This window comes from Cebidichthys violaceus, unplaced genomic scaffold (genome assembly GCF_023349555.1).
Source record: "Cebidichthys violaceus isolate CVI_PGR_0920_01 unplaced genomic scaffold, fCebVio1.0.p SCAF_26, whole genome shotgun sequence".
NCBI classification, from domain to species: domain Eukaryota; kingdom Metazoa; phylum Chordata; class Actinopteri; order Perciformes; family Stichaeidae; genus Cebidichthys; species Cebidichthys violaceus.
In genome coordinates, this window is record NW_027176439.1 from 4,841,796 (window position 1) to 4,863,675 (window position 21,880).

Consider the following 21,880-nt stretch of genomic DNA (forward strand, 5'->3'; position numbering starts at 1 on the left):
CTTAAAGATCATGTGTATCTGTTTCCTTTATTTAACAGCCTGTTTGGCTAATTTGTCCACTCTTTCATTTCCCAGCATGCCTCTACGAGCAGGAACCCGGATTAATACAACCTCAGCACCTTGTTTGCTGGGAAACAACACGTCCTTAGAGAAGTATAAAGTTATTATTTCCCATATGTTTATTCATATGGTGGTAATTGCGTACATATGGACATTTATGTGTGTGTAATTTAAGTTATATTGTTGGAACCAGGCGAAAAACGCGTATAACATAATTTACTGACCATCAAAGTTAACAATTTCACATCAATTGTTAAACATGACTTCACTGATCACTGTCTCCAAATTGTACAACTGGTAGTCTACGTTAACGTTCTCTTAATCTTATTATTCCCATGATCGTGTTGTGTTCTTACAAATTTACGACATTTTTTAATGCGTCTAAAAGGGGGCATTTTTTAGCGGTTACAAGGGTCTGTTCAAGAACCATAACGTTATATGATGCTAACATTAGCTTTATAAAAGTAAAACATGTAAAATGTTTTTAAATTAAATTGACCACAATAATTATTTTAAGTTTCTCAGTTCATACATAGGAGTTGATTCTTTAGAAAGCTGAAATACTGTCAAATATGGTCATGTATTTCTGTTATGACTTTTCGTCCAGCAGGGGGCGATGTTGTGGGAGACTAACGGCTCATATGTCAACGGAAGAACAAGTTCGAAGTCAAGTCATACAAGAAACATGGCGGCCCGCACACGGCTGCCCTTGCTGTTCCCTAAAAAACTGCCTCCGCTTAGAAACCGAAGGCTTGCCCACACCGAGGCTGCGTTAAAGGAGCCCGCGTACCCCCCCATCGTGCCCTCCCTCACGGCTAAAAGCAAATGTGCCCGGGTGCGACAGGTCGAGGACCAGGTAAAGAAGATATGCGACTCTCCGGTGGAGGAGAAGCTCTCCCTCATCACTCGCATCCAGCGGAAGAAATTTGTGGTTTATCCTCAGACTTTCGCACGGAACGCAGACAGATGGTACCAGCACTTCACCAAGACCGCATATATCCCGGGCCTGCCCGAGAAGTTCACCCTGGGCCCGGAGAGGAAGACCCAGGCGGAGGAGGAGGAGGAGAGCTCTCCTCCAGCCGCAGCTCACACCACTCTACCGGGGGTCGACAGCGATGCGTTCGCGGACATCCGCTCCTTGGTCACTCGTGTGATTTTACAGGAGCACTGGCACATGAAGAAACGCACACCTTTCCTGTACAGAGAGCAGGAGCAGATGGTTGGACCTTTTCTGAGAAACCTGGTGACTGGACTCACCCACAGTCTGGCCACATACAACCCACTGCTCCGCCTCTCCAGTCTGGGTATGAATCCCTGATCTGACACCAGCCTAGCTGTGTAGAATTAAGCTGCCCATCCACCCACTCTGGCACAATTAAACCATACATCCCAGGCCTTTGTGCCTCTTTGTGAATGTGGCTGGTTAGTTTAATACATGGACCAGTAAACAATGTTTTTATCCTTTATTGTTACTGATTAGATAGAGCAGGTTATTGATATTTCTCATTCAACACCTCTACACCAAGAATGTGTTTTTAATTGCTGTAAAATTTCCAAATGTCTGATTTAAATAAATAACTATCTGACCCAAAAATATGTTGGCAACAATACAATCTGCTTTTCAATGGTTTTGATACCACAAGTCCTACACAGTATCTGGTTTTAGACCACGATAGCAGTATTACCGTGCATTCATTCCATGACTATTTGACTCCTGTAAGTCATATGTTGTGTGTTTCTCTATCAGATATCGCTCCTCAGGTAAACTTCTACTGGAGGAGAGGACAGAGAATCATCCCAAAGGGGCACCGGAGAGGCCGGCAGGAGCCAACCAGGTTCCAGATCGATGACCAACCGCACTGTCAGATCAGGATCACCCAACAACTGCAGCAGGTGGACGTCCTTCCCAAACCATGGACTTAAGTTATATATAAATATATTAATAGGTGCCGTTTAATGTCAAGCATTCTTGTGATTTTTGTTCTTATCCCTTTTGGTTGTTTTTAACTTCTCTTAGTTTACCCCGCTGGAGGCTTCTTACGCAGCCGATGTTCCAGAGGTGACGTTTGCTCCGGACCTGCTGCCTCTGTTCAGAAGGCAGTACGACAACAACATCTTTACAGGTAACGCAAGAGAGCAGTAGCATCGGTCCTACTTCACACTGATGTGTGGTTTTGGAGTAGCCAAAACAACATCAATTGACCATGTTGTGCATTGGCTACGTTTAACATGTTTCAGTTCTGTCCTGCTGCCACTAGAGGGCGCCAACGTGCAGCTGTTCAGTATCTGTTCAGTCACTCAAATTCAAAACGTCTAGCCGGCTGTAATTTTCTCCATGAGATGGTTGTTTTTCTTGTTTCTGGAGAAACCGTTACACAATGCCAACACTGCGTTGGTGTTTTGCTCTTAGCATTCATCCTGATCTAATAAAGTGTAATAATACTAACAGCTGTAGCCTGGGACTTTCAGTTGTATGTTACCTTCCAAGTTATCCTGTTTCCATTGATCATTAACTTGTTCCTTTTTATGCAGCGGCTGCTAGAGTTGCAGCTAACGATTTCTTTCATTATCAATGGAACTGCCAACTGTGTCCTTGGGTAATCAGCTGATCGTCTGGTCAAATATTTGCGTTTTTGTCTTGACCTGCTGGGGAAAAAGATTTGAAGCACATTGTTGTGTTATTCCTCATCAATCCCTCCTCTCTCTCAGCTGTGCCCCTGACCTCTTGGTCTCATCTACAGGTGCCAAGCTACCGGACCCGGCATGCTACGGTCACACTCAGTTCCACCTGGTGCCCGACCGGTACCACAGAGACCGGATGGCTCGGCAGCAGCAGTCGGATCAGGTGGAGGTCTTCCTCCGAGCCAATGGACTCGCCAGCCTCTTCGCCTGGACAGGAGCTCAGGCCATGTACCAGGGTGAGTTATCAACACAGCAAAGAGATGCACACACGCGCACACACACACACACACACACACACACACACACACACACACACACACACACACACACACACACGTGGACTTTCACTGAAGAGAGAAGTAGCCAGCTGGTGGTCATACTTCCCCCTCACCTGTGTAGGTTTCTGGAACCACGAGGACGTCACCAGGCCTTTCGCGTCCCAGGCTGTGATCACAGACGGACAGTTCTTCTCCTTCTTCTGCTACCAGCTCAACACGGTGGCCCTCTCTGTGGAGACGGACGCCAACAACCCCAGGAAGAACCTCCTGTGGGGCACCGAGAGCCTGCGACTGTACGAGGGCGTGCAGGACGGAGCGGTGGTGGGACTGAACGACGGCGTCGTCAAGCTTCTGGTTCAGTTCCTCATGAACCAGCCGTAGAAGCTCATGAATCAAGAGGACGAGCTTTATAAGAGCCCGACGTGGCGGACATGAGGACGTTTGTCAGATTGTATAAAATGTGATGTTCACAAAAGCAGAAATATTAGTGATAAGCAGGAGTATGAAAGCTGAACACGGAGTATTATTAATGTGCAGACTGTAGCCTATTTATGCAAAAAATAAAATCATGCTTTTCAGATTGACACTCGTGTGTGTGTTTGTCAGTGCCAACATTAATAAGACATCTTTTCACTTTTCAAGAATACTCGACTGTCTTAGCACTGCACTGCTGTTTCATCGGACTTGAGAAATAAGGATCAAAATCGATGCAGCGGAACCAGAGATATCTTTTATTCCACATGTTCTTCCTCCTCCTCCTCCCTCTGGAGCCACATAAGGGTTTTTACAGCTTCATGTCTTATGTGCAGTAGTTCTCAACCAGCCCTGTGAACAGACTTCCATGTGTAAAGTCGGTGGCGTTCTCCTTTAAGTGAGCTCTGTCTTCGCATCGGCGAACACAAAGGCTTTGATAGTTATTTCAGGCAGCGACTCGTGTATTTCTGATTTGCATGTTCTCACACACACACACACACACACACACACACACACACACACACACACACACACACACACACACACACACACACACACACACACACACACACAGTGGCAGGTGACAGGTTCAGGTTAACAACTACAGACGGTTGACGTCACGATGAGGGTGAAAAATGACCTTTTCTGACCATCTTTTGATACATTAACATGAAAAACCCTCACAAGCGTTTGCATATATGATGAAATATCTTGATATATACGCTATTATGGCATTACACTGCATGTTCACTACAAGGACAAACCACAAGCACAGTATGAGTGGTTACTGGAGTGTTGTTTTTTTTACGGTGTAAAGGCACTGCTCACAAACCATAACACATTAAAAACAGAAGTAAAGAGAAATTGAGGTTTAAGTTGCTACTAAAAAGCAAGAAAAGCACTTCCTGTTTCAGAAAGGTGTGTGATGCGTGTCAGTTCTTTTCCACAGGATGTGGCTGCACACAAGATTAAAAGACAAATGGTAAATGCTTCGCTCCGCTAGCTGCCGTGACGGCGCTGTGGATTATTAAGTGGTGGTTATTGCACTTCGTTTTTGTGAACACACGTATAGAATAGTTGCTGAGATTTTGATTTAAAGCTTCAAATCACATTTGAAAATAAGCAAACTATGTGAACAGTTTTGATTAAGCTCTGATTTGTTGGATTTGCAATTTTTAAATTTTCCGCTGTCTCATTGAAGAACTTTCCTCCGGTCCGTTATTTTCTCCCTGAGTCCTGATGAGGGAATACAAAATATACATCATTTAAAAACTACAAATAAATACATTAAACTTAAAAAAAAGAGAGATACTTCTTTAGAGAGCTCAGCACCATTCCCATAGTACTCACATTGTATTTGTTTGGTCAACGGTCCCGTTTTCTGAGGAATACAGATCATTTCAAGTTAAAATACAACGCGCAGTACACATAAAACACTACAAGAGTATCAGTATACTGTCTGACTACCTGCTGTGTAGTTTTTCTTGGACTGACATTTCTCGTAGAGCAGAATGCCGGCGACCAGGACGATCACTTCGACCACGATGGCAATGAAGGGCTTCAAAGGCTCCCAGAAGCTGATGACCTTCAGCAGTGGGGAAGGGGGGGGGGGGACGTGTTCAGGTGTTTTACTGGAGAGACAGTTACTCTGTACAACGATGTGAAAAAATACTCCATGACAAGTGACAGTCCTGCATTCAAAACAACCTACAACTTGAAACACCCAAGTCAAGTAAAAGTACCTCAAAATTGTACTTTAGTGACTTTTAATATCTCACCTTAAGCTCCACGTGGCTCATCGCGGTGCTGATGGCGTACACCGCGCCGCAGTAATACAGGCCTCCGTCAGCCTCCGTCAGGTTGTGCACCATGAGTTTGGTCTGCCTGTCTTCGTTTTTGATCTCGCAGCGGAGAGGCTCTGCAACAGCGAAGATCTGCTCCTGGATGAGATATCGAATGGCGAAATGGGTCAGAGGGACATTAAACGTGTTCACAATCTTTCAAAGTGAAAAATAATTCAATTAATTGGAAATATCCCATCAATACATATTGAATTTAGACACACCTGCGCAGGTGTTTTCAGCTATTTGACACGAATAGATGTGAAGGCTCGGAGCAGCTCACCCACCTTGTCTGTGCCATTTGCTTTGTACCAGTTCCAGGTGATGGGTTTCGGTTTGGTTTCCTCCATTTTACACGCAATCACCGCAGAGTCGCCCACATAGCTGACTATCGGCTTATCTCGCACCTCACCGATCTGTGGAGCTAGTGGACAGCAAGGAAAAAAGATCATGAGAAAAGGCTGAGTTATGTAAATATTGACATTAATATTGAAGGGGACTTAACAACACAAATGCTGGCTGGAGAATGTAAGATGTTACAGAATATATTCATACATTATATACTGTATATACACACATATACTCATGAAAGGATGTGATCTGTACCGGCCAAAACAAACTCTATTTTTGCTTCTTCACTTCCAAACACGCACGAGTAACTTCCGAGGTTTTCTTCACTGACGATGCTGAACCTGTGGAGCAAAAGAAATAGACACAAAAACATATTTTGTTAATTTTAGTATGAATGTTATTTTAAAAAGGTCCGTCGATAATGTGCTTTGTATTCTTGTAAATGAAATAACTGATTGCAAACTGACAAAAGCCAGTTTTGAGACGTCCAACTTAAGTTCTCAAGCTGCTGTACATTGAAATATACATTTTAGTTGTATAAAATATAATAATAGCTATTAACTTTTATTGTAAATCACGACGCACACATGCATTAATACAATGATCGGACAACTCAGCACACAGTGGATAAGGGTATTTACCTATCAAGACAGCCAATTTATGATAAACGTGTATTTTTTGAAGAATGTTTTATGCACTCACACTCGTTTGAGTTTATACTGATCGCCCTCCAGTTGCACTGTGACTTGGCTGTTGTCAACTTCATCCCCATCTTTTCTCCAGAACCCAGTTATGTTTGGTAGTTTGTTCTGATCACCTGTCCAGGTACACTCCAGTGCCAGGTTGACGGGGTTCAACAGTTCAAGTTTCTCTGTGTGACTTTCACCTGCATGAAGAGTTGAAGCACGGACACAGTGGAAATTCAGAATGAACATCACGACCGGATAAAACCCTCTAACGCCATAATACTAAGATTTTAAAACGGCTACCTTTAACAAAAACGCTCCTTTCAACTGTTGGCAGGGAACTGATGGGGACCAGTGGTGGGGGCGTTGGACCAGGTGTTTCTGACAGAGAAAAGAAATAATGAACACGCACAAACTAAAAATGTAACACTGTCAGTATTCATAGTAAGAAGGGGCAACATTTTATGAAAAGCAAGTTCTAACTTGGGTTTTTTTATAAGTTGTCTGAAAGGAAAGCGATCGTTGTTAGGATATTATTGATCATTGCTAAGGCATTGCTGTGTCTGATGTTTAGAGTTGTTGTTGTCAGGGTTATGACAGGTGTTTCTAGATGTTTGCTAGGTTGCACTAGCATGTTGTTAGTTTGCACTAGCATGTTGTTAGTTTGCACTAGCCAACCCATGATGGAGGTGGAGGTGGTGTTCAGGCCCGGAGCTGTTGAGCATCAGGCTGTGGGGCAACCGGTGGTTGTTAGGTTGCACTCGGTGGTTGTTAAATTGCATTAGGTGGTTGTTAGATTGCAGTAACTGGTTTTTAGATTGTAATAGTTGTCTGTTAGGTTGCACCAGCTGTTTGTTAGGTTGTACCAGCTTTTTGTTAGGTTGCACCAGCTTTTTGTTAGGTTGCACTAGGTAGTTGTTAAGTTGCACTTGCAGGTTGTTTGGTTGCACTCAGAGGTTAGTAGATTGCATTAGGCAGTTGCAATGGTAATTCTGTGTTCTTGATATGCATTGAAATTCTTCACATTGCACCTTTTACACTAAGAGGTGCAGCCCAAAGTTATTGTTGACTCATAATGATGAAGTTAAAATATATATATATATATAAAAGCTAGACCAAACAAAAAAAAAAAAACATAGGCAGGATCAAATGTAGAAATAGAGACAAAATAAGATCAAAAAGTTCTCCTCTTTCAATCTGCAGTGGTATTTACAAGTAGTCATATGAAGAACAAAAACTTCAAACCTTTAATCTTTACATTAAAGGTAACTGGGTATAGCCAAAGACAATGGGAAATGTATGGTGAGTAAACATAATGCATTACAAATGTGTTTATAAATCTGCCACAGCTACATAAAGTCTTTTAAATAATTTTTTATATTCATTTTTAAATCCTTTAAAGGGTAAATGCGCTTGGTTTTAGTTTCAGTATCCTGTGACAATGTAAATGCTGCCTCAGAATAGTTTCACTCTGATACAAAATAAACATCTGAAACTTACAATCCAAAATGTGGTAGACACAGTAGTACATGATGGTGTGGCAATCCAAGGACATTCTCCCCTACTCCCCACAAGGTTACAGATCATTTAATGGGGAAATGAGAAGGCAGAAAAAAGGTTTTAACACAACCGCACTCAGCCAAAATGAAACCCAAACAGTAATTTACTTGTATTGATGTGTCTGCAGGAGACGAGAAGCAGGAGGACCTGAAAAAGGAGCTGCTTCCAGGAGGCTGACATGATTAGTATCCCTCTGTCCTCTCTGCAGGCAGGTTTCTCACTCCTCTCTCTGCCTGCTGCATCATCTAAAAAACACCACCCACCCACCCACCCCTCCTCCCTCAGCTGCACAAGTGACGCAGCCATGATATCACCCTGCAGCCTGTAGGGGGCTGACTCCATCCATTATTCAATCAGACAGGGCTCACATCTCCGTACCATGTTGCAGTGTACTGTCCTGCACTGCTATGCGTGAGCACAACATGCTGAAATAAATAAACACTCCGGTGCTTAGAAGCTTAGTGTTTGCTCTGTGTGAATAAAATGTTCTGCTAGTATGTTGCTACTGTGGGAGCTTTCTGCAAGGTGCCCTAGAGGACGTGACCTGCCGGCCCTCATGAAAACAGCCAGGAGTGGAAACCACACCGACTGCGACTGGAGTTCATTTGGTTTTTCATACATTTGAGCTTTTTTGGAAGATGCTCCAAAACCAAAGCTTTTGTTTTAAGTAGATTTTATAGATGATGTCAAAAGAGCCAGATCTAGAGCAGATTTCAACAACAATAATTTCACATCTACTTGAGTAACTAAGTGCTTCTGCTTGTGTAGGATACTCCAGCCCTAGAAACAGCCCCCATGAGCAATATTTATAAAACACCCTCATGTATTGAATCACGCAGTCACAGGCTAAAAACAAGTACACAGTTCTCTCTACATCACACATCCTCCTTCAGTGAAGTTGTATCGTTACATGTTTCTTCGGTGCGCTCATATTGTTTTTTTGAACCATTCTCTCTTTTCTGTCCACATCGGTACGTTTCCATTCTGTCTTAACACTTATATGTCAACTTCCTTTTCACCTCTTTCCGCCTCGTTTCTTAAGAAGTAGTTCCTCTAACGAATTCTCTCAGCCCGACGTGAATAAATACTGTGTGAAAAGCAAAAAAAGGGTGGAGACATTTCTTTTGCTCATGCTGTATCCTGCAGGGTTTGACAAAGACATGCATCGTGGTTAATCGTGATTAATTCTGCATGTGCCACATTGTCCTATGTAGAAATTAATATAGTAGGACCGTGGAGCAGCACATTTTTGTCTGTGCTTACCAGCCCATTAATTAACTTTTTAAACCCTAGGCCTATTTTTAGGCCTCAGCTCGAAAAAAGCAAACCCATACGAAAATGAGTGTAGCGTTGCAACTGTAAGGGCTATTTTAATACTTCTATAACCCTAACACTTGTGAGATGTGTTTATATATGTAAATATCAGTATATATGTTACTGGTTAAGAGCATATTAAGATGGCACACAGCACATAATTGAAAATTCTAACTCTCGCTTGAAAAAAACAGCAATTTCAGGATATTTTTTTTAGAAATCATGGAAATCCAAGATTTCAATTTGTCCCAGATCTTAGAACAATATATTGAGGGTCTCTATACACATGTATACATATATACAGTGAAGCATTCATACGCTAGAGAGGATACAGTGAAAAACATTCAAGTGAATATTCCAATATTTGCATAAAAACACATTTTGTACTTCACTAATGATGTTCAATAAATCTAAAGATAGCAGTTTGGGCTTTATTTGAGGGTTTTAAGCTCTTTCTAAGCCCTTTTGTGTTCATTCAACTGTTTCAGATTCAGCCCACTCTCTCTGTTTAGGGCTGTATCTCAGCCCCCCCTTTCTCCGATTTTCGCCATTGAGCCCTCCTTCGAACCGTAGAAGCCAATAGAATTGCATGGAATTGAAAGTTAGATGATTGACAGCACTATTAGCCAATGGGAATGAAAAACGTCCCATCTGATGTCAGATCTGAAATCTAATTTGCTGAGCTTCCATCCCTCCCAAGAAGCCGAGGAGTGTCGGAGAGACACGAATCGAACGGATTCACACACAGCACATGCAGCTGGACACACAGAGACGAGGAAGTACGGAAATATTTATTTTTCTCGCTGAGATTCAACCAAAAGTGAGTACAATATTCGATAAAGCTGTGTGACTTTTTTGTGTTCGAAGCTGAATATCTCTGCGATGGTTTACCGGGGAGAGAAATGGAGCATATGTCCGTAATCTCCGTCAAGCGGACATGCTTTTTCATGCTGCATGTTCGTAGCTAGCACGTTGCTAACGGACAGTAGCAGCTGTTTTCTTCGGTCTTTTCCAGTCATATTGAGTTATGATTTATGATATTTTGTTATTTGTTTGCTTGGCTGATGGGAGATGTGTTTGTCTCATGTAGAAGTGACCTAGTTCATGTTGTTCCCAGGTCGCTGAGGTTTCTCCAGAACTATACCATCATTATATTCGTTCTTCGTGGGTTCTCTGGCAGTTACTTTTAACACAAAACTCTCTACGTTTTTATGTACTACGTCCCCCAATTAGGGGACCCTCGGGCTTATTAAGGTTCTCATAGTGGCCGTGTTACACGTTACAAATGCTGAACTCAAACCTCCGGAATAATGTCAATCACGTGTGCAGTGGACAATCCAGAAGTAGCTACAGGACGTGAATTTGTCGGGGGCTAATAAAGTGAACGGTGCCTTAATTACCAGCTAGAAAATCACTGAGTAGAACTCTTTTGGAAAGTTTCACAGTTCAGAGGAGATTGAGACTAAACAAGGATGTGAGAGGAGCTGCTGACTTTAGGTGCAGCAGACGGATCCAGAGAGTTGAGAGAAGAGTAAGAGAGGCAGCCGGTGGTAAGTCCTCATAGAGAGGCCTCCTGCTGCCATCCTGAGGGGGATAAGATGGGGAAACAGAAGGACAATAACGCTGTGGGAAGTGGCTCGAGGTTTTTAATCTGAAGGATTTGTTTTTAACGATCACTTTCTTTCCTCTGGTTAATTATATTACAAAATGTCTTTGATATTTCCTCCGACCACAAAACATTTTTTTAGACTAGTTACATGAACAGATGTTGCTATGTGCAGAGCGCTTCAACCCTTATCTTCTCGATCTTAATGCCCCTTTCATCTGTTCACATTTTGTTCATATTCTTAAACAAACATCTGCACGAGGTAAAAAAAATCAGACATGTCTGATCTTGACAATTAGCATCCAGTATCTTTGCTATTCCTCAGATAAATATTGGTAGATTGACACCTAAATTATTAGTACACTTTTTTTATTTACACTGTTCTTTAAAACTCGAGTACAAAAGTCAGTATACGGCTTCTTGTTAATAACTGGATGAATATAATATTGTATCAAATGGTATCAAGTCACAACATGCAACAGAAAGAGCAGCAGCATTCCAGTTACAACGTCAGACCTTTTTAAAGCTTTCACTGCGGCTGAAGCTGCAGACTGTTGATGAACACGGTCTGCAGCTCGTGGATGTCGTCGGTGGTCTCTATCGGGATGCTGAGCCTCCCCGGCGAGCTCGAAAACCCACCGGCCGAGTCGTACGCAGGTTCGTAGCGAGATTGCCCGACGTTGTCGTAGAAGGAATCCCCACAGCCTCCCGCTGCTCCCTGGTGCTCAAAGACGTCCAGGTAGTGGTGTTGCGGGGACAGGCGGTTGCAGTCCTGGGCCTGGTGCGACTTGTAATGGAGGTGGAGGTGGTGTTCGGGCACGGGGCTGTGGCAGGGGCTGTGGGACGGGCTGTGGGGCATCATGCAGGTGTGCAGGCAGCTATTTCGCCGCACGGGCCGGTTCAGGTCCAGTCGGGCGATCAGCGGCTTGCCAATGTTGATGCTTTTGGTCCAGTGGACGGATTCGTCATCCATGGCGGCGAAGGTGCCCTGAAGGCACACGGTGAAGACCAGCTCCTCCTGTTGGATGTGTGGTTAGAGGAGAATGAAGGAAACTGAAGTGAATTATTGCCCATGTTCAAAAGCAAAAACGGTTTTATCCAGGTTAGCAGCGTGGTTCTTGCAGAGTCGGTCTCTCTGTCAGACCAAATCTGTGAAATTTGGTACAGACATTCATGGCGCTCAGAGCTTGAAGCTAACCGACTTTGGTGATCCCCGGACTTTTAATCTAGTGCCACCAGCAGGTCGGATGGATCGGCACAAAACTTGGTACAGATGTTCAGGTTGCATTACTTAAGTTCATCCTAATTCATTACATCAGTTTAATCCTAAAACAACAGGCTTTCCTAACAGGAAGGAGAAACATATATAAACCTTCTGCACATAAAAAAATGTTATAGCAAAATGTCTCGCTGAGTTTTTACCTTGAGCTTCTGCAGTGAGCTGACCCTGGTGTAGAGGCAGTGCTGCGGCAGGTTGCTGGACAGAAGGTAGATCCCCGTCTCCTCTGGAGTCTCTCTGTTCATCTCTTTAGGATCAACATCGAGGTCCTGCAGTGAGGAAGAGACGCAGGTGGCAGATTACAGTTTGCACAAGCTCACAAACGTATATATATGCACACGCCCAAATTGCCGGCTCGTTCTTTCTTAATAATCAGTGTTGATGACGACATATTGACCTGTGAGAAGTCGGTGACGTGAGCCTGGCAGACGGACATGTCCTCTGGCTTCTTAACGATGTGGGTGTAGATGACGAGCACGTTGGAGAACTCTGCAGCGAAGCCCAACTTGATCTGAGCCCCGCAGTCAAAGTTGAGACACATGCTCTCGGGGAGCTCTGGAATCACAGAGAAAAAAACAAAACGGTTCAAGTTCCACATGTTTGATTGATTTCAAGAACTTCAGCTGCTTTTCATGCTCCATTCACAAGATGTAGCGTCATTTTAACACTCTAATTCTAAGGAATAACTTATATTTATTGATTTATCATAAGACACATCCACTTCAGTGTTTTGTGTTTGCCTGCACATCCAGTAGAGGCGCTTAATCGAGTATTTTCTTAAATCATTCGCTCAGAAATGGTGAGTTACTTCTAAACTTCCTTGTTAATTTACACAAAAAGTCACCAGAAAAAGGAAAAATATAAGTCCATGAATCTTAAAGTCATATACAGCAGCACTTCCCAACCTGCCTCAAGATAAATCATATCGATGATTTCAGGAATACGATAAAAAATAAAACAAAAAATGTCTATTTTTCTGACTTTCCTCAACATTTTTTTGTGAAATGCTGGATACTTCCACCAATAGAGGTCTCTAAAAATCTCTCAAAATAAATAATCTCAGAAGGAAAACTAAGTCTTTGGTTGAACTGTTTGTTCATAACTGAGGCCATAACCTGTAATAATAATTAAGATTGTAATATACTGTAATATAGTCTACCTGGTTAGAATGATCAAAACAAAACCCACGAGAAGAAATGCTATTTTCCTCCCTGGCTTCTCCATAAGTAAACATTTATGAAGAGGTGGTAACGCTGTCATCCTGTCATGCGGTTGCCTTGGGAAGCCCCCATGTGTGCAGGTGTGTATAACAGAGGGAGCACTGTGTGTTTAATCAGCATCAGCCAAAGTCAACATTTGACAGAGCGTGCAATATAGAGCAGCAGTGAGCTGATGGGGGGGCTTCCCAGCGCACCGAAAACAAATGCTAAACAAACATTTTAAAAGTTTGCGTTGTCAACTCACCGTGAGCCTTCGCCCACTGGAGGCTGCCGGCGTGAGCGAGATCGGCGCTGTCGCCGGGCAGGATAGGATCGGTCAGCGCTCTCCTCTCTGACAGACTACTGCGGATCTCCAGGGCCTGCTTGCCCTTCGTAGCGTCAAACTGACCCATGTCTGGACACGGGAAAAAAAGTAGAAATCGCATGTTCAACAACAGCCTGTGTTGAGTGTATCGCCTCACAGAATCCTAAAAGCTCCTTTACATGAGTTGAAACCAGAACGGGAGCTCTGTGAGGAGCACATTGTGTTGATGACTTGATTTAATCAACCCTCCCTGAGCTGTTAAAGTAACCTCAAGTCATTTTCATTCATTAACAGAACACTCAATGAGTAGAATTTTGGTCTTCTATTGAGAAATGAACTGAAACACTTCCTGTGGCAAACACAGCATCTGTAAAACAAGTCGACTTCATAACCGAACCGCTGCAAAATGGTCTTTTCATTTCTCGCAGTAACCTAATAATCTTCTCAGAAATCAAGACTACAGATAATAATAGTCATTTTGCACACGTGACATGTATCGGGCTTCCTTTCGGCGCTACATGTGTCGTCGTCTCGTCGTGTTTCTGTTCCTCTCTCACCCTCAGCGACTCTGTCCAGCACCACGGTGATCTTCTCGTCGTCTAGGAGCCGCTTCTTCAAAAACTTGACAAACACGCCGTTGGTGAAACCGCTGGAGCTCAGCTCGAAGGCCTCGGCGTCCTGGCACCTGAGCGGCCCGAAATCAAGAGGACGTGAAACATTTTAGATGCTCTTGAACACACAAAAAACAGAAGTGTGACATGCATTTAGTTTGGAATGAAAATCGATGATTCAAACTCACGTAGCGTATCCAAAGACGATGTTTGCCGTGACCCTCAGGACAATGTTTGGAGCGCTGTCATCGTGAATATTCCTGGAAAATAAAACCAAGGCGATAAATAAATACTGCAGAGAAAATCATTACTTATGTAATAATCAATAACATAACATGGTAGCCTAATACTTCAGATCTTTGTTGTCCTACCCGTCTCTCTCCCACCATTTCTTTAATGTACTTTTATGTCCAATTAAGACTTAAATGCCAAACCAATCTTTACGAAATGTCATTCACAAGATATAGTAGATCACAGTAGAGAACACAAGGTGTCCTGGTACAGAGGAGGTCGTATGCTGTACAGATTGCAAAGCCTTCTAAGGCAAATTTTGCGCCGTACAAAATACATTGAATTGAATTAAAGGTTAAAGTTAAAACTGTAGCTCTAAATATAAGATGACCGAGAGAACTATTTGTTTGACAAAAGTTAACCTGTGAACAAATGTCAACATTTTCTGGTTTTATTTATCTTTTAATGATAATAAACTGAATATTTAGGTGTTATTTGTCTGGAGTAGTAATTGTGGTATTTAGTCATGTTTTGGGTGCAGAGAGGATCTGAACCTTTCACTCCCGACTCACGGTTGCCTTTAATGTTGGTGACGCACAGTACTAACTATACTCTTCCACCTACGTGTATTCTCAACTTCTCTATGCAACATTTAGAATGTAATGAAGTCACAGGAACGACCCACTGACTCACCTCTTCCTGCACATGTCCAGCAGGAAAACATTGAGGCCCGTCTCCTTCTCCTGCATCAGTCTCAGAATGCTCTGCACACATAGACAGTTGGCCGACCGGTACGGGTTTGGTGCGTCTACCGGCACCATGAAACTGTTGCCGTAGTTCTCATATCCGTGACCGGCGTAGTACAGCAGACCTAAAAAAGGAGGGAAGTGAGTATTTCAATCAACCGGAAAAAAGCCCCCCACAATTCACGTGAGCATTTCTGGTTCTACCGCAATCTAGAGCGATCCACCGGTACGTCAAAAATGAATCTCAGCGTACCGTAGACTCCCTTGTGGAGCAGCAGCAGGAACTCGTCGACGGCGTTTCTCATCTCCGACTCCGTGAGGTCGAGCAGCGACACCACCTGGAAGTTCAGCTGCCGCAGCAGGTTTGTGAGGTCGTACACGTCCACCATGGGAGCTTTGAGCTGCGGGTGGTTTTGGTAAGACAGGTTGCCGATCAGCAGGGCCACTTTGTCAGTTGCTGTGAGGGGAGAGAGAACCGTACTGTTGCACTGTGGGAGGGGACCGGAGCATTTAAAATAACCTTCAAGGTAGAAGTCAAGCCTGCTGCAAAGTGCACACATTTAAGTTAGGAATGTCCTTAACAATAGTCATGCTTTAATATAATAATAATAACACTATATATATATATATATATATATATGTTTACATTAACATATAACATACGAACATATCTTTTTATGGAGCTTTGTGACCAAGATATGTACTAAGAGATGCCCTCTAAAGGACAAACTATGCTATGATCACACCCTGTTTTTTTTCTTGTTTCTTATTGGCTTATGAACTAATATCAACCGACACGGGAAGAGAAAAGCAGCACAGACGGTTGCCCCGCAGAACATTTGTTGAGGCTCATGGGTTTTGGTTTTGCACTGATCCTTCTCAGTGCGTTTCAATGTGGATTCTGATCAATTAAATGCGTGTTTTTATGGTCTTTGGTATCCTACTAGTAGCGACACACACATGCTGTACTTTTATATGATGCAGCATGAAAGAAAATTCCCCTTTTTAAGACAAATAAAGATGTGTGTAACAGGACTTCACACCAGTAGTTCAGGTAGTGGTGAGATACGGATCACAATTACAGAGAAGCTGTTTGATGTCACCTACCAGCCTGCTTGTGAATGTCAGAACTGTCAAGAGGAATGTTGACTAAACTCGGTTGGTATTTTTAGAGGTAGAATTATCTGGTGTTGTCGGGTTTTATTCTGCTGTGAAGTGTTATTTTGTTCACGGGTTCGGCTGCTGACATCACATATTACAAAGGCAGCTATCCCATCTTTATTCTGGTGAATGAGAGAGGAAGTGACGGCGGATCGGAAACAAAGACCGTGATAGTATGACTTATATACTGTAAAGAAGCTGTGCGTCAGCCGGATCGATCACTAAACTACAGCAGAGAACTCGGTGATCACATTTTAAACACATTTTTCACTCATGTCTGCATGAAGATGTGATAAAAGACTCTCACCATGAAGTTGTTCTGGGACATTATTCAGGAAAAATTCACTGGATCCTAAAATTGCAATGTCAAAATAAAAAGAGCATATCATGGCAAGTTCTGTGTTTTCTAACGGATGTGCATAATTGCTTGATGAGTGCGATTACTCTTACCTCCTCCAATGGCGTAAAAATCATCTAGAAATCGGTAACACAAACATGTTCACATGTAAGTTAGAAACATATTTTCTTAATTCAGGAAAGAAGGATTACCGTATTTTCCGCACTATAAGGCGCACTTAAAAGCCTTTAATTTTCTCAAAAAACGACAGTGCGCCTTGTAATCCGGAGCGCCTTATATATGGATCAATTGGTTAATTGGTTGATCCATACTGGTTGTACACGGCGCTCTGTCAAAATGTTTCAGTACGACTGGTAAACTACAAAGCCGCACCGCTTGCAGCATTACGGCTACCGTAGTCAGGGGCGTCGCCGAAGTAATAGCGGTAAACACCGGTACTGTGCTTACTCCTACTCTATTCTATGCGCCTTATAATCCGGTGCGCCTTATAGTGCGGGAAATACGGTAGTCAAAAGGGAAGGTGAGCGTCACAGTCATGCAATTGAATCAACTAATCATTATGTTATAATCTAGAGATTAAGATTGTGTTATTCTGTGGTTTCCTTATTGTCAACAAATATCATTAATACGACAAAACCAACAGTTGGTTAATCCGTCTCTCAATACTGAACACCTTGAACCATTCCTTAAACAAACAGTCCTCCAGGGTTATGTGAAGCGGATCACTTCAATGTTGGTTTTTGGTGTTTTTCGTTTGTTGACAATAAGACAAATATAGAAGACAGACTGAGAAATGAATGACATGAATCAAAACAAAGTGCAGGCCTGTGCTTTATGCTGGTTAGTGTTTATGTGACAGTAAACCGGATCGTGACCCACATGCAGTTATAGGAGTTGTGATTAAAATGTGCATGCATGCTTATTGTTATGCTATCCCCATTCAATACACCATGCGCCAGCGCTTTCAACTCTACCTTCAGAGCACTCCATTGCCTCTGAAACCTGGACAGATATCCTCGGTGCTTTCGGTCAAGAGCAGAGCAAATAGTCACTCATAACACACGACACCAGAGCTGGTGTCACTGGACCGTAATCGCACCATGAACACAATGCACTGAGGCGTGACCTACCGATCACGACGTCGACTTCGTTGGTCCACATTCTCTCGGTGCTGCTGCGGATCTCACAGCGGTACCTGCCGTGGTGATCCTGCATCGAGTGGGGGATCTGAAATGCACACACACACACACAAAAAAAAAAAAAAAAGTTCAGATGCTCGTTCCTTGTAACGTCTGACGACTATAACCAGAGGGGGGGAAAAAAAAGAAGTATCCAAACAAGAAGCAAGAAGTAACGGTTTCAGTCTTCTCTCACCATGAGTTTCCTCTTTGTGGCGTTGGGTACCGGGACTCCATTCCTGTGCCACTGGTATCGAGGGATCGGCCGCCCCACGGCTCCACACTCCACCTGCAGGGTTTCCCCAACATGTAGCCGCTGGGACTGAGGCTGGATCACCAACTTCAACCGACCCTCTAAGGAATGATAACTCTGCCCTGGTAGCGGAAGGAGAAGAGGAGACATCATTACGATTGTTGTCTGTTATATTCTCAACGGCAAAAGCGCTGGAGTTCAATTCCCACAGGAGTCGCTCGTCCCGTCCTGCGACTAATAAATACGTTAAAAACAACAAATGCATTTATGAAACATCGCACACGGGAGCAGGAGGTAGATTTGAAACGCCATCTTACCGCACGACCCGGTGACGTTCAGGACGTCCACTTGAACCCACTGGCTGAACTCAACTGTATCTCCACAGTTGACCCTGCAGATGTAAAAGCCGGCGTCCTGCAGACGGACTGGACTCATCACCAGGTCTGAGGAGAAGCTGTTCGGCACCTGCGGTTGGGACACGCAAAGTGTAACGTTATCACAGTCCTAGAAGAGAAACGGCGGTCCCCCATGTGAAGACTGAAATCTAGTGTCAGGTGTGATTTTTAGATTGCCGGCTCTGAACTGGTTTCAGATGCTGAGTGAGTAAGCTGACAGTCAGACATGTTTTGAAGGCTAGAGTTTATGCATCTAACACACATTTTTACACTGCAGTAAAATGCAGGTGAACGTCTTGGAAAGACAAAATAATCTATATTGAACTTTTCTAATATTTAGGTTATTTTGGGGGGTTTTCTGATCTCTCAGTGGACTTGCTGAATGTCTGCAAGATAATGAAATGTTTGCACAGGAAGGTTTAATGCAAAAGTATGATATTGAAGTCCACATCATGGACCGATTAAAGACGTAATTTTCAATCTGGGAATGCAAGCAGATCTACTAAGGGAGTGGCTCACCATGTCTGTTGGATAACAGAATATCATGTTTTTATATAGATGCTACATGGAGTCATGTGCAGCCATTGTTGACAAAAGTGTGAAGAAGGGATGATGCAAAAACAATGATTGCATCTGACATCAGCGTGGCCACCAACGAAGAAACAAACGCAGCAGAAACAAAGCGGTTCATCACAAACTGCTTCCTTTTAAAGTCGGATGCGTGTGAATGCGGAGGAGTCGTGGCTCACCTCTTCTTTGGTCTTGAACCACTGGTACTGTACCGGAGATTTGCCCACAGCGTGGCAGCTCAGGCGAAGATTGTGTCCACATATTAGAGCCACCGACTGGGGCTGGATGAGGATCTGCAGGGCTGTACGTTCAGGAGAATCGTCACACTGGTTTTAAACTGACTATAGGCTGACTGGCTACATGCCAGTGTCCATACCATGAAGTGAGTCATACATTCCATTTTTTTTGGGGATATGTGAGAATGTGAAAACAAGCCTGGGTGCATTTTTTTTTTTTTTTTACTGTACCTGATGGTTTCAGGCACTGCAGGGCCTCTGAGTTGCCCAGCGTCTGAAGGTAGTCAACCAGGTGAGCCGTGGTGCAGCCTCGCTCTCCCATCAGCCTCATCAGCGTGCGGCTCGGGCTTCCCTCCAGCTCCAGCACCTTCAGAGAGCACATCTCCATGTCGTCTGAGCTGCAGAGCGATGCAGGACATTGACGTCAGATTCAACGTTTTGGGCCCAAGAATTTGCCTCAGGATTGTCGGTGGCTCACAATGTATTTATGTGCATTTAGGGGAAGATACAAATCCAGACATACGACTTCACAGAAGATAAGCAAAACATAAACATATAGTCTATAAACAGGCAAGAGCTGGACAGGAAATAAACAGTATCTAGGTGTCAAACCGACACGATGAGGGCTTCTTTTTTTTTTTTTATGTTATAAAAAAGGCGTGTTTACATTTGTACACACAGCTTTTATTGTCTATTTTTGTTCTTATGTGTGAAGTTATTTCTCTCAACTTGTCAAATATATATGTCAAATATACTATATATATCTATATATAGATATAGATCTATATATATAGATCTATATATATATAGATATATATATATATATATAGATATAGATCTATATATATATATATATATCTATATATATATATATATATATATATATATATATATAGATCTATATATATATATATATATATAGATCTATATATATATATATATAGATCTATATATATATAGATCTATATATATATATATATATATATATATATATATATAGATCTATATATATATATATAGATCTATATATATATATATATATATATAGATCTATATATAGATCTATATATATATATATAGATCTATATATATATATATATATATAGATCTATATATATATAGATCTATATATATATATCTATATATGTATAGCTATATATATATATATAGATCTATATATATATATATATATATATATATATATATATATATCTATATATGTATAGCTATATATATATATATATATATCTATAGATCTATATATATAGATCTATATATATCTATCTATATATATCTATATATATAGATAGATATATATATAGACCTAGATCTATTACAACAATTGCATCACTCATTCATCTGTCCTACACATAAGTTAGATGTAAATAGTATACAAGTTTGAACATTGTAATAATCTATTATAACATGCTCCTTCCTGTGAGAATATATTGTAGATATAACTATTTCATTTTAAGAGGCTGCAGACACAATACTTAACTTTATTAACTTTAACTTGCAGTCGCCAAACTACAGTACAGTTACTACTGGACTCTATTGTTTTTACAACAATGACTTTGTGATTTCATAGTTTACAGTCTGACTCCTCAACTTCAGCCTACCTGACTTTAAACCGTCTGTCGTTGCCGACCAGGTCTCCTAGCTTTCGCCATCCTTTATTGCTGGATTTGTCCAACACCTCACAGAGCTTCTTCACGAGCGACTCCCTCAACAGGTTGATCTTCGTGGACCGGTCCAAAGAATCCGACATGGCGGCCAGCAAGAAGAGTTGACCATCAACGCGTTTCTCTCAAGACTACAATCACTGGTTTTACACACTTGACAACATTTCCCTTCAAGACGTAAAATCTACTTCCTGGAAGAAATTGTAAAAGTGATACGGATACAGATACGCCTACTACACAGACTTGGTTCCCCCCCAACACGCACACACACACGCAACTGTGGGCTGCCTCTGTCAGAGATTATATATGCGTCGAGATAAGTCACCGTAAGTAAACGTTTTTTTCTAAATACGAATTGTATAGTAATTTGCAGATTTTCTAGAATGCTCCACAACTGAACCTTCATGTTGAGAATTCAAAGTGTAAGATACATGTCACCATTAACATGTTTACATTCTTTCAATACTTTAAACAATGTTCAGATGAGGGAAAACTTATTCAAATAAATAACAGTAGACAATGACGTCTTGGCGCATTGCATTCTGGGTAGTGGTCCCCATGTTTTAGGATAAACAAATAGAAATTTCAAATAGAAAAAAACAAGAAATAAACAACAATAAGTACAATTTTGCAAGATTAACAATAACAAATATTAAAGTCAGTAGATTAAGATTAATGCTAAAAAATAATGTTAAAAAAAGATTAAATCTTAAAAACAAAGGCTATAACATTACTGCAAATTTAAAGCCAGATACAAAAGATACGTCTTTAATTTCCTTTAAAAAAATACAGAGAGCGTTCGCT

General features: G+C 42.0%; 3 protein-coding genes across 5 annotated transcripts; 1 reads left to right on the top strand and 2 right to left on the bottom strand.

Moving 5' to 3' along the window:
* Nucleotides 1-71: 71 nt before the first annotated feature.
* Nucleotides 72-3,604, top strand: mrps30 (mitochondrial ribosomal protein S30). Of its 2 annotated transcripts, XM_068721093.1 has the most exons (6): nucleotides 72-153; nucleotides 668-1,364; nucleotides 1,808-1,953; nucleotides 2,078-2,183; nucleotides 2,802-2,978; nucleotides 3,142-3,604. In XM_068721093.1, the coding sequence occupies exons 2-6, from the start codon at nucleotides 677-679 to the stop codon at nucleotides 3,399-3,401; spliced, it is 1,377 nt and encodes a 458-aa protein (XP_068577194.1). In that variant the 5' UTR covers nucleotides 72-153; nucleotides 668-676; the 3' UTR covers nucleotides 3,402-3,604. The 2 variants fall into 2 exon arrangements, with proteins under 2 accessions (XP_068577194.1, XP_068577195.1); XM_068721094.1 differs by lacking the exon at nucleotides 72-153 and having other exon boundaries at nucleotides 689-1,364.
* Nucleotides 3,605-3,730: 126 nt separating this feature from the next.
* Nucleotides 3,731-8,159, bottom strand: emb (embigin). Its single transcript, XM_068721125.1, has 9 exons — nucleotides 8,040-8,159; nucleotides 6,676-6,753; nucleotides 6,389-6,572; nucleotides 5,942-6,027; nucleotides 5,623-5,759; nucleotides 5,273-5,434; nucleotides 4,962-5,079; nucleotides 4,845-4,875; nucleotides 3,731-4,730 (listed from the first exon to the last, which is right to left on the bottom strand). Exons 1-9 carry the CDS (start codon nucleotides 8,110-8,112, stop codon nucleotides 4,670-4,672), a joined length of 930 nt encoding a protein of 309 aa, XP_068577226.1. The 5' UTR covers nucleotides 8,113-8,159; the 3' UTR covers nucleotides 3,731-4,669.
* A 2,716-nt stretch (nucleotides 8,160-10,875) lies between these two features.
* malt1 (MALT paracaspase 1) lies at nucleotides 10,876-21,336 on the bottom strand. 2 transcript variants are annotated; one of them, XM_068721072.1, is made up of 17 exons: nucleotides 21,014-21,336; nucleotides 19,626-19,792; nucleotides 19,338-19,459; nucleotides 18,511-18,658; nucleotides 18,137-18,315; nucleotides 17,893-17,989; nucleotides 17,737-17,784; nucleotides 16,855-16,878; nucleotides 16,712-16,756; nucleotides 15,497-15,700; nucleotides 15,191-15,368; nucleotides 14,455-14,526; nucleotides 14,213-14,340; nucleotides 13,596-13,745; nucleotides 12,529-12,686; nucleotides 12,275-12,400; nucleotides 10,876-11,870 (listed from the first exon to the last, which is right to left on the bottom strand). In XM_068721072.1, exons 1-17 carry the CDS (start codon nucleotides 21,160-21,162, stop codon nucleotides 11,382-11,384), a joined length of 2,484 nt encoding a protein of 827 aa, XP_068577173.1. In that variant the 5' UTR covers nucleotides 21,163-21,336; the 3' UTR covers nucleotides 10,876-11,381. The 2 variants fall into 2 exon arrangements, with proteins under 2 accessions (XP_068577173.1, XP_068577174.1); XM_068721073.1 differs by lacking the exon at nucleotides 17,737-17,784.
* Nucleotides 21,337-21,880: the final 544 nt, after the last annotated feature.